We start from the raw sequence: 25321 nt of genomic DNA, 5'->3' as shown, positions 1-25321 counted from the left end.
GGGAGGGGCTATAGGGTCTGCAGACAGGTAAGGTCCAGGGGGGAGGGGCTATAGGGTCTGCAGACAGGTAAGGATCCAGGGGGAGGGGCTATAGGGTCTGCAGACAGGTAAGGATCCAGGGGGAGGGGCTATAGGGTCTGCAGACAGGTAAGGGTCCAGGGGGAGGGGTTATAGGGTTTGCAGACAGGTAAGGGTCCAGAGGGAGGGGCTATGGGGTCCAGGGGGAGGGGCTATAGAGTGGAATAGAACAGTACATACTGGAGAAGTCTCGAGTTTGCAGACAGTTTCCCATTTTGACAGTTTTCTTCCATTTTGACAGTTTTCTTTCGTTTTGTACCCTATGAACTCGACCCTGCTGTGTTATTCTCCTCTCCAGGCTGCGGATGAGAGGAACTACCACATCTTCTACTGTATGTTGCGGGGCATGGCCCCAGAGCTGAAGACCAAGCTGGGCCTGGGCCTCGCCACTGACTACTCCTACCTCACCATGGTGAGTAGTGGGTGTGAGCGGGGTGTGTGTGCATGCGTCTAGCTCCTACTGTTTATGTGTATACCGGTGTGTGTGTGTGCGTGTATGAGTTTATTTATATAACTCACAGTATATATCAAATCCAATGTTATTTGTCACGTACACAGTTTACAGCAGGTATAAAAGGTGCAGCAAAATGCTCATGTGCTAACTCCCTCAATATTGCAGTACAATAACCAATATCAATAATAAAGAGTTGAGGCCGTGATGACCTAAAGGATTACTCCAGCATCCTGTCGGCCATGAAGGTGCTGATGTTCACAGAGACAGAGAACTGGGAGATCTCCAAGTTCCTGGCGGCCATCCTGCACATGGGCAATAATGAACGGCTATACAGTATAGATAATGAATGGATATACAGTATAGATAATGAACGGATATACAGTATAGATAATGAATGGATATACAGTATAGATAATGAATGGATATACAGTATAGATAATGAATGGATATACAGTATAGATAATGAACGGCTATACAGTATAGATAATGAATGGATATACAGTATAGATAATGAATGGCTATACAGTATGTGTATGTGTGTGTCCCTCTCCAGGGGAAATGTACAAAATGTGATGGCCGTGATGACCTAAAGGATTACTCCAGCATCCTGTCGGCCATGAAGGTGCTGATGTTCACAGAGACAGAGAACTGGGAGATCTCTAAACTACTGGCGGCCATCCTGCACATGGGCAACCTGCGCTACGAGGGTGGGCAGAGGTGGCCATTTTGGAAAGAGAGTGTTGACGCACAATACAATGCCTTCAAACTCGACACAGGAGCTGGGCAGCTATATATAAAAAAAGGCTTATGTTCATGCACTGTTTGCTGCTCCCACAAGTGATCTTTTAAATATTGAAAGTGTTATAAAAGATCACTTGTGGGAGCAGCAAAAGTGAGGGGATATTACCCTTGAGGAAGTTGTTAATCCCTGTCTTGTTCTCACTTGAATTTGGTTACATGTTTACAGAGGGGTAGTCTTCCAAAACTGACAAGTTAGCTATTGAGTTAGAAGTTATAAATGCACTTGGATAATTGACTTACATAATTGACTTGAAGGGTTTCATTCTAAAACGCTATATATCCATTTTCAGAAATGTTGGTAAATTAGATTGCTTAAAGAAATTATGAAAGAGATTGGTGTTTTTTCACAAACTAATCATGGCATGGGGATCTTAAAATCTATCACTTGATGGTTTCAATTCAGCGAGACAAATAATCATGTTTTGTTGCAAAACACTATGTATCCGCCTCACTCACAGATGAATGAGTAGTACTGCTAGGTTTTACATAGCTAAATGTGATAAATAACTACATTTGTAATAAATAACTGTACAAATGATACATTTGTGTCATCAATAAAATGTGTTTATTTTTTTATGAATCTATACAATAATATAAGATCCGTATGTAAAATATTTACATTTTAGTCGTTTAGCAGATGCTCTTATTCAGAGCAACTTACAGTAAGTGCATTCATCTTAAAATAGCTAGGTGAGACAACCACATATCACAGTCCAATATAAAGGATACGAACATTCCATTCCAGCTAAACAATGGATATATAGCGTTTTACAACAAAACCCATTTTAATACACATCTGAAATGTAGAAATAAGAAATCTGAGAACAGTAATATTTTACACAAACATGAAAGTACCCATAACAAATCATTTGGGATGAAAAAATACAGATGTGGTGGATATAGTGTTTTGGAACAAAACTCTTCACTTGCTTTCCCCCTTTTCTCCCCCTTGCAAACACATACACTCCAACAGCCCATACCTATGACAACCTGGATGCCTGTGTGGTGGTGCGATCTCCAGACCTGTCCACTGCTGCATCTTTGATGGAGGTGGGTAGTAGTAACTTACCTGTACACCATCTCTGTGCTGGGCTTGTACTGTAGAGTTCATCACAGTGTTTGAGTATTGTATTGTTGTACTCTACTACAGTATGTTGTTGTGTTGTTGTATTGTTGTGTAGGTGGACCCTAAGGACGTGATGTCATGTCTGACCACGCGTACCCTGATCACCCGGGGCGAGAGTGTGTCCACTCCCCTCAGCATGGAACAGGGCCTGGATGTCAGGAACGCCTTCGTCAAGGTCAGGACCCTCACACACACGCATGCAATGGAACACGCACACATTTTAGTATCAAAGTGAGAACAGACACACACTCTCACACACACTACTAAATCTGTTCCTTCACAGAAGGTTAATGTTCCCTGTTGTCTAATGAAAACTGTCTCTCCCTAAGTATCTACGGGAGCTTGTTTGTGTACACACACACACACACAAAACAACAACAACACACACACACAGTGTAAATGAAAATCGTCCCTCCTGTCCCAGGGTATCTATGGGAGGCTGTTTGTGTGGATCGTGGACAAGATCAACGCGGCCATCTTTAGACCTCCGTCCTGTGAGAGTAAGATCGTAAGGAGATCCATCGGCCTGCTCGACATCTTCGGCTTTGAGAACTTTACTGTCAACAGGTGGGTCCTCTCACTGACCCAAGCTTTGGGGATGTTGTAGTCATTTGTTTCAAATTCTAAAGTCTAAAAGCTTTCTTGTCCATTTAGGGTACATTAGAACTGAACGTGACATGACATACCATGACATAATCATTGTTATGATTTCCATTCTCTGTTGAAAACTTGGATGACAATAATATGTGCCCGACTGAAGTCAGACGATAGCACCAGCCTGAAGCACCCGACTGAAGTCAGACGATAGCACCAGCCTGAAGCACCCGACTGAAGTCAGACGATAGCACCAGCCTCTTTATTTGATTTGGCGGTTGACATGCTCACTGCAGGGTTTACCAGTATAGCTGAACTCGATTGGCTGTCCAGTGACCGGCTCTGGCTACATTCCTTCCCTGTTGCTTTGAGAAGCTGTGCATCAATTTTGCCAATGAGAATCACACACAACCTCACACACACTTGAACCACACACACACTGACACATTTTACTATCAAAATGAGGACACACACACACACACCCCTAAATGAATTGGCTGCAGAATGACTCACTATGTTCCTTCTTCCCTGAAGCTTTGAGCAGCTGTGCATCAACTTTGCCAATGAGAACCTGCAGCAGTTCTTTGTGAGGCATGTGTTCAAGCTGGAGCAGGAGGAGTACAACCTAGAAGACATCAACTGGCAACATATCGAGTTCACCGACAACCAGGATGCCCTGGATATGATCGCCAATAAACCCATGAACATCATATCTCTCATAGACGAGGAGAGCAAGTTCCCCAAGGTACAGTACCAATATGGCATCTTACCATTGTCGGTCAATTCATATGCATATTGAGTTTAGGTATTGTAAGAGGGGGTGGACAGGTACAGGCACTATAAAGTTTTTTTTAAACCCTGTAACAAGGTACCGATTTTGTGACAGATTATCACTAGGAGTCATGCAGAGAGGATTGCCGTATTGCATACCAAGACCACGGTGCAACTAAACGTTTAAATTGGAACCTGATTATGACTTTGCCTTTGAATGGGTTATAAAGTGCTATTGAATTGTATTTGTTTGTGGTCACAAACTTTAAGGGTGCGTCCGAGATAGCACCCTAATCCTTAGCACCCTAATAATATAATATATACCATTTACCAATCACTTTTATCCAAAGCAGCTTACATGCAAAGCAGCATACATGCATACATTTTACATACGGGTGGTCCCGGGAATCGAACCCACTATCCTGATGTTGCAAGCGCAATGCTCTTCCAACTGAACTACATAGGACCACATAGGGAAGAGGTTATAATTTCAGACGCAGCTTAAATGTTTTTTCTCTGTTTGTGTCTCTCAGGGAACAGACGCCACCATGTTGTATAAAATAAACTCTCAGCACAAACTCAACACCAACTACCACCCTCCTAAGAACACCTACATGACCCAGTTTGGCATCCAGCACTTTGCTGGGGTGGTCCACTACGAGACCAGAGGTAGGCCTATTCTAAGGCATTGGCTTCATACTCAACCCAATGCTTACATGTATACCTCTAAGTCATTGCAATCACATAAGAATGTCACCAATGCTCCATGTAGTAGGATCTGGTTGGTTCATGGTCAGAAGAAAAACTATTGAACTCCAGCAAGTTGGTCAAATGCTCAATATCAAATCAAGCCCTAGCCCCTACACCACAGAAAGGATCTGTCAGGTGTAACCCCTAGCCCCTACACCACAGAAAGGATCTGTCAGGTGTAACCCCTAGCCCCTATACCATAGAAAGGATCTGTCGGGTGTAACCCCTAGCCCCTACACCATAGAAAGGATCTGTCAGGTGTAACCCCTAGCCCCTACACCACAGAAAGGATATGCCAGGTGTAACCCCTAGCACCTACACCACAGAAAGGATCTGTCAGGTGTAACCCCTAGCACCTACACCACAGAAAGGATCTGTCAGGTGTAACCCCTAGCACCTACACCACAGAAAGGATCTGTCAGGTGTAACCCCTAGCCCCTACACCATAGAAAGGATCTGTCAGGTGTAACCCCTAGCCCCTACACCACAGAAAGGATCTGTCAGGTGTAACCCCTAGCCCCTATACCATAGAAAGGATCTGTCAGGTGTAACCCCTAGCCCCTACACCACAGAAAGGATCTGTCAGGTGTAACCCCTAGCCCCTACACCATAGAAAGGATATGCCAGGTGTAACCCCTAGCACCTACACCACAGAAAGGATATGCCAGGTGTAACCCCTAGCACCTATACCATAGAAAGGATCTGTCAGGTGTAACCCCTAGCCCCTACACCACAGAAAGGATCTGTCAGGTGTAACCCCTAGCCCCTATACCATAGAAAGGATCTGTCAGGTGTAACCCCTAGCCCCTACACCACAGAAAGGATCTGTCAGGTGTAACCCCTAGCCCCTACACCATAGAAAGGATATGTCAGGTGTAACCCCTAGCCCCTATACCATAGAAAGGATATGTCAGGTGTAACCCCTAGCCCCTACACCACAGAAAGGATCTGTCAGGTGTAACCCCTAGCCCCTATACCACAGAAAGGATCTGTCGGGTGTAACCCCTAGCCCCTACACCATAGAAAGGATCTGCCAGGTGTAACCCCTAGCACCTACACCATAGAAAGGATCTGCCAGGTGTAACCCCTAGCCCCTACACCATAGAAAGGATCTGCCAGGTGTAACCCCTAGCACCTACACCATAGAAAGGATCTGCCAGGTGTAACCCCTAGCACCTACACCATAGAAAGGATATGCCAGGTGTAACCCCTAGCACCTACACCATAGAAAGGATCTTCCAGGTGTAACCCCTAGCCCCTACACCATAGAAAGGATATGCCAGGTGTAACCCCTAGCCCCTACACCACAGAAAGGATATGCCAGGTGTAACCCCTAGCCCCTACACCATAGAAAAGATATGCCAGGTTTAAGCAATGTGGTAATAGCTCCCCCTCCAATAGACTCCATGTACAGTTTCTCCACAATTGCATAGGTAAGGGGTCGGGCTAGGGGTTGTTTTGGAATTGTTTTGGAATTACTGACTCCAGTGTTGTTTCAGGCTTCTTGGAGAAGAATCGTGACAGCCTCCATACTGACATCATCCAGCTCGTACACTCCTCCAAGAACAAGTTCATCAAGCAGATCTTCCAGGCTGATGTCGCCATGGTGAGAGATAACGTGTCTGGTGGTCGCATAGTGATGATGTAATGATGAATGTATTTTCCCCACTCACTCCGCCAGGCTGTGTCCACTAAGCAAGAGGGAGAAAGGCTAAGAATAGGCCATGAAAGCAAATGGTGGAATTCCAGACAAGGTTTCGACCATAGAATACAATAACTAGAATGTGCCTCCCCAGTCAAGTCAATGGGTCTGTAGTGGTTAGACTGGTGGCCATTTTATAAGTCTACTCACTTCTTTCTCTATGGTTATGACATCTTTTGTGGCCCATAGTCAGGGGCTTCCTGTTTCCCAGTGATGATGTCATCAAGCGATCACTCTCGATTCTTACTCTTCTTTGCTATTCTTCTTTCACATACTGTAGCATTAGGCATGGCTAATACCACCACTCCCTTCTCTTCGTCTCTCAATCTTCCTCTGTCATTCTCTCCATTTCTCTGTTTGTGGTTGTGTTCTATGGTTCTGTCTGGCCACAGTTTCTTTGTGGCTATCTGCCGCCCACCACTCCTCCTCCGAAGGTAAACAACGGCCATTCCTACTGTGGTAAAACCCAGATCCCACTGCTGCCACCAATGTCAAACCTTGTGTAGCTTGTGCTTACCCCAAAACCCCCTCCATCCATCCATCCTCTGTGGAACTCAAACCTTTCGGTCCCTCTTTCTTTTCAGTCTTCACCCCAGTGATACTAATATTAAAACAGTGATTCTCAAATATTTTATCCTGTGGCCACATCATTTGACACTGCGACCAAGCATGAACTGACCACAACCCGCCAGGGGGTCCTGACCGACTATTTGAGAAACACTGTTATTTAAAGTGGTGTTTAGAGTTTACACCTACATTTAAACAATCTGTAGGATTCCCTGCTGTAAAATGTTCACTTAAATGTATGCTATACTGTATACAGTACTCATTCAAGGGTTTTTCTTTATTTTTACTATTTTCTACATTGTAGAATAATAGTGAAGACATGAAATAACTCATATGGAATCATGTAGTAACCAAAAAAGGTGTTAAACAAATCAAAATATATTTTATATTTGAGATTCTTCAAAGTAGCCACTCTTTGCCTTGATGACAGCTTTGCACACTCTTGGCATTCTCTCAGCCAGCTGCATGAGGTAGTCACCTAGAATACATTTCAATTAACAGGTGTGCCTTGTTAAAAGTTAATTTGTGGAATTTCTTTCCTTCTTAATGCGTTTGAGCCAATCAGTTGTGTTGTGACAAGGTAGGGTTGGTATACAGAAGATATCCCTATTTGGTAAAAGACCAAGTCAATATTATGGCAAGAACAGCTCAAATAAGCAAAAAGAAACGACAGTCCATCGTTACTTTAAAACATGAAGGTCAGTCAATGCGGAAAACTTCAAGAAATTTGAATTTTTCTTCAAGTGGAGTCGCAATAACCATCAAGCACTATGATGAAACTGGCTTTCATGGGGACCGCCACAGGAAAGGAAGACCCAGAGTTACCTCTGCTGCAGAGGATATGTTCTTTAGAGTTACCTGCATCTCAGATTGCAGCCCAAATAAATTATTTCCAGAGTTCAAGTAACAGACACATCTCAACATCAACTGTTCAGAGGAGACTGTGTGAATCAGGCCTTCATGGTCAAATTGCTGCAAAGAAACAAAAGGACACCAATAATGAGAAGAGACTTGCTTGGGCCAAGAAACACGAGCAATGAACATTAGACCGGTGGAAATCTGTCCTTTGGACTGATGAGTCCAAATTTGAGATTTTTGGTTCCAACCGCCGTGTCTTTGTGAGACGCAGAGTAGGTGATCGGATGATCTTTGCATGTGTGGTTCCCACCATGGAGCATGGCGGTATCAGACCTCAGGAAAAGACCCAGTTGCACACAGTTCGAAATAACAAATGTTTATTTACGAAACAGGGGGTAGGTAAACGACAGGTCAAGGGCAGGCAGAGGTCAGTAATCCACGGCAGAGTCCGAAAAGTACAACACGGCAGGCAGACTCAGGGTCAGGGCAGGAAGAATGGAAGAAAAAAAAAAGTGAGAACTTGAAAACAGGAACTAACAAGAAACAGGAGTAAGGGAAAAACCGCTGGTAGGCTTGAAGAGACAAGACGAACTGGCAACAGACAAACAGAGAACACAGGTATAAATGCATCGGGGATAATGGGGAAGATGGGTGACACCTGGAGGGGAGGTGGAGACAAGCACAAAGAAAGGTGAAACAGATCAGGGAGTGACAGGAGGAGGAGGTGTGATGGTGTCGGGGTGCTTTGCTGGTGACACTGTCAGTGATTTATTTAGAATTCAAGGCACACTTAACCAGCATGGCTACCACAGCATTCTGCAGCAATACGCCATCCCCTCTGGCTTGCGCTTAGTGGGACTATAATTTGTTTTTCAACAGGACAATGAACCAAAACACACCTCCAGGCTGTGTAAGGGCTATTTGAACAAGAAGGAGAGTGATGGAGTGCTGAAGTAGATGACCTGATGGTTTGGGATGATTTGGACCGCAGAGTGAAGGAAAAGCAGCCAACAAGTACTCAGCATATGTGGGAACTCCTTCAAGACTGTTGGAAAAGCATTCATCATGAAGCTGGTTGAGAGAATGCCAAGAGTGTGCAAAGCTTTCATCAAGGCAAAGGAGGCTACTTTGAAGAATCTCAAATATAAAATATATTTTGATTCGTTTTTTTTGGTTACTACATGATTCCATATGTGTTATTTCATAGTTTTGATATCTTCACTATTATTCTACAATTTAGAAAATAGTACAAATAAAGAAAAACCTTGAATGAGTAGGTGTGTCCAAACTTTTGACTGGTACTGTAAATGTGTGTGTGTGTGTGCGTGTTCGTATGTGTTTTGGCAGGGTGTGGAGACCAGGAAGCGTTCCCCTACTCTGAGCAGCCAGTTCAAGCGTTCTCTGGAGCTGCTGATGAGAACCCTCAATGCGTGTCAGCCTTTCTTCGTCCGCTGCATCAAACCCAACGAGCTCAAGAAACCCATGGTGAGTCAAACCTGAGGAACATACTAGCATGAAATATTGTGTGTTTGTGTGTGTGTGCACGTGTGTACCTGCCTGTGTGTGTGCACATGCCTGTGTATCTGTGTGTTTGTGTGTGTGTTTGTGTGCGTGTTCGCATCCATGCTTGTGTGTGTCACGATGTTCGTTTACCATTCTCTTACGGCTGGCTGTTCACTTTGTTAACTCTGTCCGTCTGACTGTCTGTCCATGTAGCTGTTTGACAGGGAGCTGTGTGTGCGTCAGCTGAGGTACTCTGGGATGATGGAGACCATTCGTATCAGGCGCGCCGGTTACCCCATCAGATACACCTTCGGAGAGTTTGTAGACCGCTACCGCGTTCTCATGCCCGGAGTCAAACCTGCAAACAGACAGGTGAGCAGAGCTGGACCCTGTTCATTAGGCACCAAACGAAAGAAACCAGACTGAAACAGGGAGGGCCTCCTGGACTTGTCCAATAAGAAAATGATATTACTATGTTCTGTTACTCTACTTCAGGATGGCTATTGGTTGAGAGAGGTATCATTCATCCCCTGCTGTTTTCTCATAGGAGGACCTGAGAGGGACATGTCAGAAGATAGTGGAGGCAGTTCTTGGACGAGATGATGACTGGCAGATTGGGAAGACCAAGATCTTTCTCAAGGTGTCTGGATTTTATAGATTGCAAATCGACATGCTTATCTGGTTGATAAACAACATATTTTCACCTACATTATTACACAAATGACATACTACAATAAAACAATGCTCTCTCTCTCGCCTCTCCCCCCATCCTCTCTCTCTCTCTCTATGTCGCTCCTCCCCTCCCTCTCCATTTCAGGACCACCATGACATGCAGCTGGAGATAGAGAGGGACAAGGCCATCACCGACAAGGTCATCCTTATTCAAAAGGCTGTAAGAGGAATGAAGGAGAGGTGAGGAAGAAGGGGAGAGAGGGGAGGGTTGAGAGTGAAGGGTATAGAGAGACAGGGGGAGAGGAGGAGGGAGGAGGAGGAGAGGGGGACAAGGGAGAAAGGACAGAGGCGGGGAGTGAGGGAGGAGGAGAAGAAGGGAACAATGGAGGAAGGGAGGGTGAGGAGGGGGAGTGGGGGACAAGGGAGAAAGGACAGAGGCGGGGAGTGAGGGAGGAGGAGAAGAAGGGAACAATGGAGGAAGGGAGGGTGAGGAGGAGGAGAGGGGACAGGCGGTGGGGGTGGAGAGCAGAGGAGGGGCAGTGAGGGAGGAGGAGAAGAAGGGAACAATGAAGGAAGGGAGAGTGAGGAGGAGGAGAGGGGACAGGCGGTGGGGGTGGAGAGCAGAGGGGCAGTGAAGGATCCTCTTCAAATTGATAACTTTATTTTGTTTATCCATATTTTATGGACTTTTTAAATTTACTTTCTTCCTAATAGTTCTAATTCGGATACTGCCGTTGAATTGACTGGACATGTTAATGCACATACTGTATGTTGTGGTTGAGCACTACAGAATGCTATCATATGTTTTTATATGCATCTCTCCCTCTCTCCCCCTGTGTGTTTTCCAGGACTAACTTCCTGAGGGTGAGGAGGTCAGTGACACTCATTCAGAAGACATGGCGTGGCTATCGGTGCAGGAAGGACTACAGTGCAGTGAGTTCCTCTATCTCCATGGTTACTGACATTTCACAATCATCCATTTCCTGGACGGTTCACTTGGACGTATCCCTGGCCAGGAATGACATTCATTCCCTCATTGGACGTTCCTTAAAAGCATGTCCCATGGTTACTGAGTTATGGGTTGTAGTTATGGTTGCTATAATGTTATTGTTGTGTTATATTGGTGTAGTTATGTTGTTAGAACTCTATATTTGTGTTATATTGGTGTTTGGTGTCTCCTATCCAGATGAGGGTGGGCTTCCTGCGCCTCCAAGCCCTCTATAGGTCAAGGAAACTCTTTGTCACCTACCGATTGGCCAAAACGCGCGTCACCCAAATACAGGCCCGTTGCCGTGGTTTCATGGTGAGGCGGTCCTTTTGGCGGCAGCTGCATGCGGTGATCACCATCCAGGCGTATGCCCGGGGTATGATAGCGCGGAGGGTTACCCAGAGACTCAGGGCAGAGGTAAGATATTACACTACTTAAATGCATACTCATACACACAGAGGTAGACACACACACAGCAAATCAACAGGGCTAAAGTAAGGCAGGAGGGGCAAAATATAAGACTCATACTGTATGTCCTGTAGTGTAACAGAGCAGAAACTCAGTGACTGAAAACACACAGATATCTTTAGGTTATTGTACTTTCATGGACTCAAGGCTATTTTATCTAAGCTCCTTTGCTTCTGCTTTTTCAATTTACTGAATATTTTGTTACCTGTTAACTTCCTGTTACATTACTTTGACATCTAGGAATATTTAAATACATTTAAGAGATTTTGTAAGTAATTAAACAACTCTTGCCCCTTTCTCAGCACCGGCGGCGTCAAGAGGCGGAGGGCCAGCGTCTGGCTGAGGAGGAGCGCCTGATGAATCAGATGACGGCGCGGCGGGCGCGGGCTGAAGCCGAGAGGAGTCACCAGGAGCGCCTGGCCGAGCTGACCCGTCAGGAGGAGCAGAGGGAGAAGGAGGCACGGGAGGAGGCACGACGGAAGAAGGAGCTGGTGGAACAGGTATCTGAAGCAGCTAATTGGTTACCTAGAGGTGAATCTTAACTTCTACTTTAGACAAATGTTCACTTATTCATGCATTGGTGTCAATGAGCCAAAATGGACTGTAATGTGACAATGACCAGCGATGTGGCAAGACAGCACACACAGGTCAATCAGGGACCAGGCTACACATACTGGAGCTACCTTGTGTTATATGTTTGATATTGTCCATTGTTTGTGTTAATAACTCAACCTCAACCCAACAGGTGGAGCGGGAGAGGCAGCAGCCAGTGGACCACTCAGACATGGTGGACCAGATGTTTGGCTTCCTGGGGAACACAGGGGCACTGCCAAACCTGGAGGGACAGGGGCCGGCCGGCTTCGAGGTGAGTAGGGTTGTAGATGTAAGGTGTGTGTGTGTGTGTGTGTGTGTGCCTTGGTGTATAGGCTATGTCTGTGTGTGTGCGTGGGTGGGTGCACCTGCCTGTCTGCCTGCCTCCATGCATGCCTCTGTGTCTCTGTGCCTGCTTCCCTCCCTCTGTGCATGCCACTGTGTCTCTGTGCCTGCTTCCCTCCCCCCGTGCATGCCTCTGTGCCTCTGTGCCTGCTTCCCTCCCCCCGTGCATGCCTCTGTGTCTCTGTGCCTGCTTACATGGGTGTGTTATAGGACCTGGAGGTGGCTCCGCGGGCCGAGGGGGAGGAGGAGGACTTGGACGAGGCTCTCCCTCTGCCTGACGATGAGGAAGAAGACCTGTCGGAGTACAAGTTCTCTAAGTTTGCCGCCACCTACTTCCAGGGCACCACCACACACACCTATGTGCGGCGCCCGCTCAAACAGCCGCTGCTCTTCCACGAGGACGAGGGTGACCAGCTGGTGAGTTGACCTGACTTTTGACCTTTGACCTATTGTGTGTTTTTGCCGGTGTGGTCCTACAGCTTTTCACATGAGCCTGAGTCATGAGTTTCTCATTCAACATTAACACAACCCCACAAAAGCTACCCCCCTTACAAATTAATTATTAATATCCCCCAGAATTAGCATGTTTTACATTTCCTGCACAAATCTTCATGGAGTTACACAATCAATTTCAGACACCTTTATATAAGTGATAACTTTCTGGGTCAAAATACAATCTGAGATCTACCGCTCAGATTTTTTAAAAACATGACCTAAAAAACGTAAGCCTATGAAACATTAACCAATTAAAAACTGTTCTATAACAATGAGGTTTGTGCACTAGGCTATAGGCCTAATACATAATCACTGCATGTTGGCTTTGCTTGAATTGCCCTGCCAATGTTGTTGTTCCAGACCATTTTGAAATGATATTTCAAGATTGTTGGTACATCAAATCAAATGTTATTGGTCACATACACATGTTTAGCAGATGTTATTGCGGGTGTAGCGAAATGCTTGAGCTTCTAGTTCCGACAGTGCAGTAGTATCTAACAAGTAATATCTAACAATTACACAACATATTACACACAAATCTAAGTAAAGGAATGGAATTAAGAATATAAAAATATTTGGACGAGCAATGTCAGAGCGGCATAGACTAAGATACAATAGTATAGAATACAGTATATACATATGAGATGAGTATTGCAAGATATGTTAACATTATTAAAGTGACATTATTAAAGTGAATAGTGTTCCATTTATTAAAGTGGCCAATGGTTTCAAGTCTATGTATTTAGGCAGCAGCCTCTCTGTGCTAGTGATGGCTGTTTAACAGTCTGATGGCCTTGAGATAGAAGCTGTTTTCCAGTCTCTTGGTCCCAGCTTTGATGCACCTGTACTGACCTCGCCTTCTGGATGATAGCGGGGTGAACAGGCCATGGATCTGATGGTTGATGTCCTTGATGATCTTTTTGTACTTCCTGTGACATCGGGTGCTGTAGGTTTCTTGGAGGGCAGGTAGTTTGCACCCGGTGATGTGTTGTGCAGACTGCACCATCCTCTGGAGAGCCCTGCGGTTGTGGGCGGTGCAGTTCCCGTACCAGGCGGTGATACAGCCCGACAGGATGCTCTCAATTGTGCATCTGTAAAGGTTTGTGAGTAGTTTAGGTGACAAGCCAAATTTCTTCAGCCTCCTGAGGTTCTTCACCACACTGTCTGTGTGGGTGGACCATTTCAGTTTGTCCGTGATGTGTACACCATGGAACTTTCCACCTTCTCCACTGCTGTCCTGTTGATGTGGATAGGGGGGTGCTCCCGCTGCTGTTTCCTGAAGTCCACGATCATCTCCTTTGTTTTGTCAACGTTGAGTGAGAGGTTGTTTTCCTGGCACCACACTCCCAGAGCGCTCACCTCCTCCCTATAGGCTGTCTCGCTGTTGTTGGTAATCAAGCCTACTACTGCTGTGTCATCTGCAATCTTGATGATTGAGTTGGAGGCGTGCTTGGCCACACAGTCATGGGTGAACAGGAAGTACAGCAGGGGGCTGAGCACACACCCTTGTGGGGCCCCAGTGTTGAAGATCAGCGAAGTGGAGGAATTGTTTCCTACCTTCACCACCTGGGGGCGGTCCGTCAGGAAGTCCAGGACCCAATTGCACGGGGCGAGGTTCAGACCCAGGGCCCTCGAGCTTTATGATGAGCTTGGAGGGTACTATGGTGTTGAATGGTGAGCTATAGTCAATGAACAGCATTCTTACATAGGTATTCTTCTTGTCCAGATGGGATAGGGCAGTGTGCAGTGTGATGGCGATTACATTGTCTTTGGACCTATTGGGGCTTTAAGCGAATTGAAGTGGGTCTAGGGTGGCAGGTAAGGTGATATGATCCTTGAATAGTCTCTCAAAGCATTTCATGATGACAGAAGTGAGTGCTACGGGGCAATAGTCATTTAGTTCAGTTACCTTTGAATTCTTGGGTACAGGAACAATGGTGGCCATCTTGAAACATTTGGTGACAGCAGACTGGGATAGGGAGCGATTGAATATGTCCGTAAAAACACCAGCCAGCTGGTCTGCTCATGCTCTGAGGATGCAGCTAGCGATGCCGTCTAGACAGGCAGCCTTGCGAGGGTTAACACATTTAAATGTCTTACTCACGTCAGCCACAGAGAAGGAGAGCCCACAGTCCTTGGTAGCGGGCCTTGTCGGTGGCACTGTGTTATCCTCAAAGCGGGCAAAGAACGTGTTTAGCTTGTCCGGAAGCAAGACATCGGTGTCCGCGACGTGGCTGGTTTTCCTTTTGTAGTCCGTGATTGTCCGTAGACCCTGCCACATACGTCTCGTGTATGAGCCGTTGAATTGCAACTCCACTTTGTCTCTATACTGACGTTTTGCCTGTTTGATCACACTTGTAATAGATCATTTGTTGTATTACTTGTGAGGCACAGCAGAGTGAGCATAATAATTCACTTTTTTTGTACTGGACTGATACTCCTATGGTCAGAGAAAGGTAAATATTCCTTGATTTTAAAAAAAAGACACCACCCGCAAATAATAACGCAAGCTTATTGAAACACTGCTATACTGGTTGTTGCAGCCTGGCAGCCAGTGTGAGTGTAAGTAGGGAGAAAGTGCATTTTATGGTTTATAAAAGTGTTGACCAAGGTGTTGACAGTGCTGAATAACAACTTAAACATGAACTTACTTAAAAACAACAGCTCTTTGCTGTATTTGTTTAGTCTCTCTCTAGTCATGGTTTTGAAATCTTAAATGATCACTTTGCTGTGCATTCTAGGATTATTTATACAGTCTATGATAGGGGTGTCAAACTCATTCCATGGAGGGCCTAGTGTCTGCAGGTTTTTGGTTTTTCCTTTCAATTAAGACCTAGACAACCAGGTGAGGGGAGTTCCTTACTAATTAGTGACCTTAATTCATCAATCAAGTACAAGGGAGGAGCAAAAACCTGCAGACACTCGGCCCTCCGTGGAATGAGTTTTACAAGTGGTCTATGGCGCTAGGAAACTGTGTAGTCACGGTGATCTAAGCTATCTTATTGTCTAGTGGTAGGCCTATAAGTGCACTTTGATTTGCTCTCTGGGCCTGCCGGATAGGCAGAGTTCTAGCTTCAGACATATGAAATAGTTCAAAATGGGAACACTTTGCATTCCCGGCGCTAGGGCTGCTTAATCAAGTGCACCTACCACCAACAGCGCTAGGGCTGCTTAATCAAGTGCACCAACCACCAACAGAACTAGGGCTGCTTAATCAAGTGCACCTACCACCAACAGCACTAGGGCTGCTTAATCAAGTGCACCTACCACCAACAGCTCTAGGGCTGCTTAATCAAGTGCACCTACCACCAACAGCACTAGGGCTGCTTAATCAAGTGCACCTACCACCAACAGCTCTAGGACTGCTTAATCAAGTGCACCTACCATCAACAGCACTAGGGCTGCTTAATCAAGTGCACCTACCACCAACAGCACTAGGGCTGCTTAATCAAGTGCACCTACCACCAACAGCGCTAGGGCTGCTTAATCAAGTGCACCTACCACCAACAGCACTAGGGCTGCTTAATCAAGTGCACCTACCACCAACAGCTCTAGGGCTGCTTAATCAAGTGCACCTACCATCAACAGCTCTAGGGCTGCTTAATCAAGTGCACCTACCACCAACAGCACTAGGGCTGCTTAATCAAGTGCACCTACCATCAACAGCGCAAAACAAATAAAGAAAAATAAGAACGCAAGGCTTTATCGTTGGGTTTTTTACAGAAATGTTTGGTGATCAACTAGGAATGCCTTTGAGATCGATCAACCGCTTGGTGACCACTGTTTAAGATGATTTGGGCGGGAAAGAAGTGGAGGGCGCTCAACCAATGTGAGTCGAGGTGCGACCAAAGAAATAGATTATGAAAAGGAGCAACACTCACTCACCTTTAAAAACTCATAGTTTTATTTAAAGTGGAAGTGACAACGTTTTAGCAACATTAAATCTTATTCAAATCTGTTCATATACACCCCCAGAAAGATTACCTTGATTTACATTTTCTGACAAGCCAGCACTTGTCAGAAAATTCATAGAATGTTTGGGAATGACGTAGAGTAAGGCATTTGTGAAAATTCTGTAGCAATATACAGTGGGTAAGCGGCCGTGCTTTTGGACAATTAATAGGAACTTCACTAATTAACATTTTATAAAAAGATCCATCTTGTCCAGGACCAGAGTCTATGCAGACCAGTGCCATAGCCAATCAGAGCTACAGTAGGCCGATATGCTAATAAGCCATTTGCCACACAGGCCTGACATCATTCACTTTAAACTGGACTGTGTTTTTACAGGCAGTAGCAACAGCACAACTTTAGAAAGCATTCGTCAAAAGCCACCTGAATGGATTTCTGCAAATATGTAAATACCACGGGAAACATTTGGGAACTTCACAGTCCTATTGTTCAAACAATCATGAAAAGGTAGGCTCTCTCCCTCAGTTGCCTAATCACATCAAAAAGATCAACAACTAAGGCTATCCAGACTGAGATTAGCTAAAAATCCAACGAGGGAACATTTGATAAACCCTCTCAAACTTTTTCAGCTAGTTGGCCGTCAAAATTGCACTGATAAATGCTTGTACCAACCCACGTTTTGACAACTGAATGGGAACTTGCTTGCCTGCCCGCACATTTGATCAATGCCAAACACATTTGATTGACAACTAAGAGATATGCCAACTGTGGATAAGTCGTTCAAGTTCAGCATAGCTAGCGAGCTAGGAAAGAGATTCACATTTCTTGCTAACTAACCAAATCACACCTGCATCTTTAGCTGTAGCCACCAAAAAACTGTATGAGGGAAAAAACGTGGTCACTCACCCACTCCTCCAATGACATTATGATATCCTCCCAGCAGCTAGCTAGCTAACATTCGCTCTCAGCAGCTAGCTAGCTAACATTAGGCTCTGTGTTTTTAGCATGCTAAATAAATAGATACGCTAGCCCAGGGGTGTCAAACTCAATCAGAGCACGGGCCATATTAAAAAAACACATCGAGGCCAGACATAGCCTATTTGTTTTTACAAAATAACACTCAACTGTGACACAAACTGTCCATTGTTCTGTTAGAAAAAATATAGCCCTTTATAATGTCCGCCTACATAGGATTCTGTGTATAGCATTTTAACATATTAAAACAAAATAAGATATACTATTTGTCCAGCCTTGCTGCTATGCTTGCAAATGTGCATAATATGCTGTGACCCTGATCAGAAGTATTTAGTAACTCCAAATAGCTATTGGTTGTTGTACCATTAAAACATATTTTACCTTTTTCTGCACTACAAAACAAATCAAATGGTATTGGTCACATACACATGTTTAGCAGATGTTATTGCGAGTGTAGCAAAATGCTTATGCTTCTAGATCTGACAGTGCAGCAGTATCTAACAGGTAACATCTAACAATTCCACAAAAAAACCTAATACACACAATCTAGTAAAGGAATGGGATGAGAATATATAAATATGAAATATATGGATGAGTAGTGACAGAGCAGCTAAGATGCAACAGATAGTATAGAATAGATAGTGTACTATACAGTATACAGTATATACATATGAGATAAGTAATGCGAGATATGTAAATATTCTTAAAGTGCCATTATTAAAGTGACTAGTGTTCCATTTATTAAAGTGGCCAATGATGGTTGTTTAACAATCTGTATATCACGGATCACTTGTGCGGTTTAATGCAGTATGGTGTACTCATTTTTTTTGTAGTTGAGTAGCCAACCTAGACTACTGCTCTAATGTTGCTTTAGTAGTCCTACATGTTTCTCCTTGCATGTTGTTTTGTTGCAGGTTTAGTTTTTTGGTTGTTCATTGTCAAGCTTTAAAAACCGAAGCCAGACTGCAACATTTTAGTAGCCTAGCTAGGACTGTGGAATGTGTCTGTACATTTTCCCTCCTCTGCGGGACACACGAAAGCAGCGCAATTGAAGTTGAATACACCGATGCGAGCGCATCAGGCTGTAATTTCATAAAGTAAATGACTTAAATGTTGACTCATTTATACTCGCTTGTGTGTCCTATTCGGCCGGCCAGCCTTGTGTTTGACACGTGCGCTAGCCTATTAGCCACGTTATGACAGACTTGTGATCATTGCCCTTGCTAGTTTGATTGTATTGACATTCCTGGCCTTAGTTACAAGTCATCCATTTTTGTTCAACATATTGAGTCATTGAAACTGAAACAGTGCATCCAGAATGGATGCAGGCAGCAAACAATGTTCCAGCCCAGCTGTGATTTACAACCTGATAGCAATATTTTTTTAACTACCAAGAAATGTATTGGTGAATTATATTAATCATTCATTGAAATGCGTCCATCTATTCTGCCAACAATGCCTTACTGTACGTCATGGAATTTTGAGTCAATATAACCTATTTTTAAAACCTCTTATAAAGTTGGTTTTGAAGCATAAATTAGGCTCCCGAGTTGTGCAGCGGTCTAAGGCACTGCATCTCAGTGCTAGAGGCGTCACTACAGACCCTGGTTCGATCCCGGGCTGTATCACAACCGGCCGTCCCATAGGGCGGCTCACAATTGGCCCAGCGTCGTCCGGGTTAGGGGAGGGTTTGGCTGGGGTAGGCCGTCATTGTAAAATAAGAATTTGTTCTTAACTGACTTGCCTAGTTAAATAAAGGTTAAATAAAAAAATAAAAAGTTAAAACGCTGTCAGTTCCACTTCAAGCAAAGTTAATAAAGCTTGACATTTCGTCCCTCAATGGCCTTCATCTGGTTCTGATGAAGGCCGTTGATGACCGAAACATCAAGCTTTTTTTTTTACTTCGCTTAAATAAAACAAGTTGTTTTTAATGGCCAGTAAGTGTTGTGCCTTTTCCTTTTCAAAGATGATTTGACAGAAAATTAACAACATGCTAATTTGGGGGATATCAAATTGTTTTTTGGACAAGCATACTAATGTTAGCATGTGACCGCAGCTAGGGAAACAAAACCAAAGATTGCTGTCTGTTTTACTAGGTAAGGAAATGCTTACTAGGTAAGGGAATCAATATGTAATTTAGCAACTTGAGCGAACAACACCCCCCCACCCCCTGACCCCCCCCCCTCAGGCGGCGCTGGCAGTGTGGATCACAGTGCTGAGGTTCATGGGGGACCTGCCCGAGCCCAAGTACCACATCGCCATCAGTGACGGCTCTGAGAAAATCCCTGTCATGACCAAGATCTACGAGACGCTGGGCAAGAGGACCTACAAGAGAGAGCTGCAGGAGCTCCAGACTGTGGAGGGAGAGGTGAGGGAAGGGAGAGAGGGAGGGGAGAGAGGAAGAAAGAGGTCCTACAAGAGAGAGCTGCAGGAGCTCCAGACTGTGGAGGGAGAGGTGAGGGGGAGCTCTGGAGTGACGCTTCCCGTAGGTACAGATCCAGGATCAACTTCCCCTCCCCCAAACCTCGGTGAGAGAGGGAAATAGAGAGAAGGGAAGGGATAGAATGTAGGTGGGAAGATCAGGGTGGGTAAAGCAGGGAAGAAAGGGAGGACCTGAGAGGATGTGGAGTTGAGGAGTCAGGGAGGAGTAGTAAAGTGTGCTTTTGAGGTATTCATAGTAAAATGGGACAGGAGAGGATGTGACTTGGAGGGAGACCGTAATAGGAAGTGTTTGAAGCCTAATTTATACAATAACACAAATACGCAACAAAAGAACGCAATTAGCCACGTAAAATGGTGTAGTTGTGTTGCTAATTGCATTCTTGTATTGTGTACTTTTGTAAGGTAAAATTAGGCCAAGTCAGTGTTTCTCAATCCTGGTCCTGGGAACCCATAGGTGTGTCCATTTTTGTTTTTGCCCTAGCACTCAGACACCTGATTCAACTAATCAACTTATCAAGCCTTTGATTATTGGAGTCAGGTACGTTAGTGCTACTGCAAAAAAACAAAACTGTGCACCCCTTTGGGTCCCCAGGACCAGGGTTTGAGAAACACTGGCCTAAGGGAGCGGTTAAGGAGATGAGAAGGAGGGCGTTGGTAGAATGGGTGGATGGGTGGTTTTTGAATGGGTGGTTTTTGTGTATGCCATCCAGGACACAGACAGACGGACAGACCAGACAGACAGAAAACAACATAAAGCTGATCTACACCCCTCTCTCCCTCTTACAGAACAGCTCCATTGAAGGTGGTGGTGGGCAGAAGAAGAACAGTGTGAGACACAAGCTGGTCTCTCTCACCCTGAAGAGGAAGTCCAAAATCACTGAGGAGGTTTGTGTCTCATTATAATATACAGTATATAATAATAATATATATTAGTTAGCAGCATTATGCTACCACCAACTGAGCCACACAATCCCAAAAATGGTGGGTTAGACCAACATTTGTGTTACTGCTTATGGATATGCCCATGCTAATATTTGACAGATTATATGGGTAATCTGATTTGTTATAGGAGTGTTCAGAATCTCTGGGCACCCCTGTAATTCAAACCCCGATGCCAGCTCAGCATTTACCAATACCAATAACTTACAGAATGGAAGGAATCACCAATGACATGACTGTTCCCTGTTGGCCTCGCCTCCTTCTCCCCTATAGGTGACCCGGCGTTTGACTGACGGCGATTACAGCCTACAGGGGAACAGCATGCTGGAGGACCGGCCCACATCCAACCTGGAGAAGCTGCACTTCATCATTGGCAACGGCATCCTAAGGCCCGCCCTCAGGTGACCTACAACCCTTTGACTTATTCTACCAAATACTCAGAGACTCTTTCGCTTTCTCTATCTGTCCTCTCCATGCTCCTCTCCTTCATTTATGATCTGAGCTTCCACCATTTTGTTTTCACCTGTCACAAAAAAAGATTGAAGTAATGTATTGGACTTGTATTCTGAGTGGTATGCTAGTTTGGATATGGGGACACTAAACATCATCAGTATGTGTCCTGGTTCTGACTTACTACTTACGGTCCGTGTGATTGGCTTGTGGTTTTTGCTGCTCATGATCTAATGGTGGCTGTGACTGGCTGGCTGTTGTGTCCTTCACCAGAGATGAGATCTACTGTCAGATCTGCAAGCAGTTGACCCAGAACCCGTCAAAGAGTAGCCATGCCCGTGGCTGGATCCTGCTCTCTCTCTGCGCTGGCTGCTTCGCTCCCTCTGAGAAGTTTGTCAAAGTAAGATCCTCGTCTTTTTGATAACACACACACAGTGTATACACACGTGTTCATACACATGTGTACGAACACAGACACACGTGCACACTTACGCACATACACACACACACTTACAAACACACACACACACACACCACTCAAATCTGTCTAGGCCAATTTCTGTTGAATTCGAAGTGGATCCATTGAATATGCACCAGAATGTCTCATTGATGTTAACTTTACCCCTGACACTCTCCCCTCTCTCTCCATCTCTCTCTCCCTTTCTCTCTTCCCTCTCTCTCTCCCTTTCTCTCTCCCTCTCTCTCTCTCCCCTTTCTCTCTCCCCTTTCTCTCTCCCCTTTCTCTCTCCCCTTTCTCTCTCCCTCTCTCTCCCTCTCTCTCTCTCCCCTTTCTCTCTCCCCCCTCCACCCTTCCTTTCTTTCCTTCAGTATTTGCGAACATTCATGACCAGTGGTCCGCCGGGCTACGCTCCATACTGCGAGGAGAGGTTGAGGAGGACCTTTGTGAATCGCACCAGGACCCAGCCGCCATCTTGGCTCGAGCTGCAGGTACACACAGATCTAGGATAATTGAACCATGGGGAAGTTCTAAACCTGATTATTAGGGGCAAAACTGACCTTAAATCAGTGTCTAGGCCTCTAGAGGAAGCTTCTTTCCACTCGCGTGTCTGCCATTATTCCTCTACCATCATATTCTGCTTTCGACTGCTATGACGTCTTGGCCCGAGACCTAAATACAGATAATGCCTTCGGGGAGGGGCACAGATTTTTTGTTGATCGAAATCAATTTGCATGCCAGAAAAAGGGCAGTTATTACCAGATATACAGTATAGGTAATTTTTACATACTTTCTATCTCGTATCTTCTATCTTAGACTTTCAAGTGTAGCCTGGAGTTGTTTTTTAATCCAAAATAATCATCCCTCGCTTTCAGGCCACTAAGTCAAAGAAGCCCATCATGTTACCGGTGACCTTCATGGATGGTACCACTAAGACCCTGCTGACCGACTCAGCAACCACGGCCAGCGAGCTGTGTAATGCCCTGGCAGACAAAATCAGCCTCCAAGACCGCTTCGGTTTCTCCCTCTACATCGCCCTGTTCGACAAGGTACTTGACTGGACCTCACACACACGTGTGCATGCAGCCACGCATTCACTCACTCACTCTCACTCATTCACACATACGCACACGGTCACTGACTTGTTTGAGAAGCTATCGAGCCCAATGTCAAATGTCGATCCATCCCCCCAGGTATCCTCATTGGGGAGCAGCAGCGACCATGTGATGGACGCCGTGTCGCAGTGTGAGCAGTACGCCAAGGAGCAGGGAGCCCAGGAGAGGAATGCCCCCTGGCGCCTGTTCTTCAGGAAGGAGATCTTCACTCCCTGGCACAATCCTGGCGAAGACAGCGTGGCCACCAACCTCATCTACCAGCAGACTGTCCGTGGGGTCAAGTTCGGCGAGTACCGCTGCGAGAGGGTTAGTGGGGCATAAGGGCAGAGGGATGAAGGCATGTATGAGGAGAGAGGTTAGCGTGGGGGGGGTCAGATTTAGGGAATTTCAGAACTATATTTATTTTTAATCTCTTGGTCTATTTTCCACTCGTCCTCTCTCTGTGCTAGGTTGATGAATTATGTGAGATGGTGTTTTTATGTGATATTCATTTCATGCTGATGTACAGTATGAAAGCACATTCATGCCTAATGTTTTTGTAAAATATGAAAGTATTAAAGCTCCTTCCCCTTCTCTCCCACTCCATCTACCCACTCTCCCTCTCTCAATTTCCCCCTCTCTCGCTCAGGATGAGGATCTGGCGGAGCTGGCATCTCAGCAGTACTACATAGACTACGGCTCTGGGATTCTCCAGGAGCGCCTCCTCAACCTCATCCCATCCTACATCCCTGACCGCGAAATCAGCTCTGCCAAGACCAATGACAAGTGGGCCCAGCTAGTTATCGCCGCCCACAAAAAGGTAGGTGTTCCCCAAGGATCAGTTTCAGCGCCTTTCACTTTCAGACCCAAAATCAGTTTCAGTACCTGTCTCATGCTCTTTGTCCTATGAACTATTTATCATTATATTCAGGGATGTAGTGGAGGGTAAACATGCATAAATGCTGTTTCCACAGCTTTTTCTTTAGTGAATAGCATTTAAGCATCTACTGAGCCAAATTATAGTTTCTGAATTAGCTTTTATGTTAATTACCACCCATCATCTCACTCGGCATTCAATGTTTACCCACCTTTGTTTTTTACCACTACAACTTGACTATTTTGTCCTATGAACAGTACACACCCTCACACACACAGTTCTCAAACAGTCTCACTAACCCCTCCACTCCACCAGGGAGTCTACACCCAGAAGAGGTTGGACCCTCAGAGGGTGAAGGAAGACGTGGTTGACTTTGCTCGTTACAAGTGGCCTTTACTCTTCTCACGCTTCTACGAGGCCTTCAAATTTTCAGGTAAGTCTACTGTTGATATTTATGGCCAACGTACTTAACACTAATGATATTTCTGAGAAAGACCAATTGTATCCATAATATCATGACTAAATGTAGGTTGAAATGACCTCTGTCACTTTTGAACCCGTCAGGGCCAAGCCTGCCTAAGAATGACGTCATTGTGGCGGTGAACTGGACCGGGGTCTATTTTGTGGATGAGCAGGAGCAGGTCCTTTTGGAACTCTCTTTCCCAGAGATCACTAATGTGTCCAGTAGCAGGTAATGCTGCTACGATTCCTCTCTCCCAATAGACTGTAGTCATTATTTGTCAATGATAATTAGATATGTTTCATTCACTTGGTTATTACTACTATTCATTGATATCTTGTAAAGAATTATAGTTTTATAGTTTTTCCACAGTTATAATGTACACAGCAACAGATTATATATATATATATATATTGTGGCAGACCAGGGGGTTTGATCTAGACGTTTACACAGATCAGACATTGACACACCTCAGTTAAGTGTGTTTATTTAAAACAATAAAGAAAAAGAAAAGAAACAGGTCTCCTCCAGGAGACTTCTTCCGGATTACCACCTTCTGGGCTCCGGGGAATGCCGTCTCCTCTGGGGTAGAACACCGAGCCCCTCGATTCTAGCAGGCCGTGAGTAAGTCTATCTGGTAGCAACCTCTACCTACAACCCTCCTCTGGTTGTTCACCAGGTGAGGTTGGTTCCGGCGCCCCCTCGTACCCAAACTTCGGGTCCGTAGACACGGGGTTGGCAACCGCTTGCTTCCGGACCGCGTGCGACGGTCCGTCCCCACTCTCGTCGGTCACTGACATTTGTACGAGCGTTACCACACTCCCGGATTCCAACAGTGTGTGGGTGTCGTGACCAGCAACTTTCACCGGGACCGTGGGTGCTGGTCGTTCGCTGTGGACCCAACAGAAGATGACATAGTTTACTCCTTCGCCCAGCTCGTCTTCTGGGCCAG

General features: G+C 45.3%; 1 protein-coding gene across 4 annotated transcripts in view; it reads left to right on the top strand.

The window, feature by feature from the left end:
* LOC106603713 (unconventional myosin-VIIa) overlaps window positions 1-25321 on the top strand; it is an 81295-nt gene that overhangs the window by 37030 nt on the left and 18944 nt on the right. For 2 of the 4 annotated variants that reach the window (XM_045717273.1, XM_045717272.1), the window contains 28 exons: window positions 377-490; window positions 1086-1239; window positions 2307-2383; window positions 2515-2634; window positions 2884-3026; window positions 3588-3798; window positions 4358-4493; window positions 6074-6180; window positions 6669-6710; window positions 9049-9186; window positions 9418-9576; window positions 9752-9844; window positions 10022-10116; window positions 10725-10809; window positions 11063-11281; window positions 11635-11832; window positions 12078-12197; window positions 12479-12685; window positions 19839-20018; window positions 20879-20977; window positions 21305-21432; window positions 21755-21881; window positions 22310-22429; window positions 22814-22987; window positions 23132-23359; window positions 23682-23852; window positions 24225-24342; window positions 24474-24600. In XM_045717273.1, the coding sequence (XP_045573229.1) occupies window positions 377-490; window positions 1086-1239; window positions 2307-2383; window positions 2515-2634; window positions 2884-3026; window positions 3588-3798; window positions 4358-4493; window positions 6074-6180; window positions 6669-6710; window positions 9049-9186; window positions 9418-9576; window positions 9752-9844; window positions 10022-10116; window positions 10725-10809; window positions 11063-11281; window positions 11635-11832; window positions 12078-12197; window positions 12479-12685; window positions 19839-20018; window positions 20879-20977; window positions 21305-21432; window positions 21755-21881; window positions 22310-22429; window positions 22814-22987; window positions 23132-23359; window positions 23682-23852; window positions 24225-24342; window positions 24474-24600 (3890 nt within the window). The remainder of the gene's footprint in view (window positions 1-376; window positions 491-1085; window positions 1240-2306; window positions 2384-2514; window positions 2635-2883; window positions 3027-3587; window positions 3799-4357; window positions 4494-6073; window positions 6181-6668; window positions 6711-9048; window positions 9187-9417; window positions 9577-9751; window positions 9845-10021; window positions 10117-10724; window positions 10810-11062; window positions 11282-11634; window positions 11833-12077; window positions 12198-12478; window positions 12686-19838; window positions 20019-20878; window positions 20978-21304; window positions 21433-21754; window positions 21882-22309; window positions 22430-22813; window positions 22988-23131; window positions 23360-23681; window positions 23853-24224; window positions 24343-24473; window positions 24601-25321) is intronic. The other 2 variants (XM_014197731.2, XM_014197732.2) reach the window with 1 other exon arrangement.

Source organism: Salmo salar, chromosome ssa04 (assembly GCF_905237065.1).
Source record: "Salmo salar chromosome ssa04, Ssal_v3.1, whole genome shotgun sequence".
Taxonomy (NCBI): domain Eukaryota; kingdom Metazoa; phylum Chordata; class Actinopteri; order Salmoniformes; family Salmonidae; genus Salmo; species Salmo salar.
Note: the sequence above shows the minus strand (reverse complement) of the source record. Positions and strands in the feature narration are given on the sequence as shown.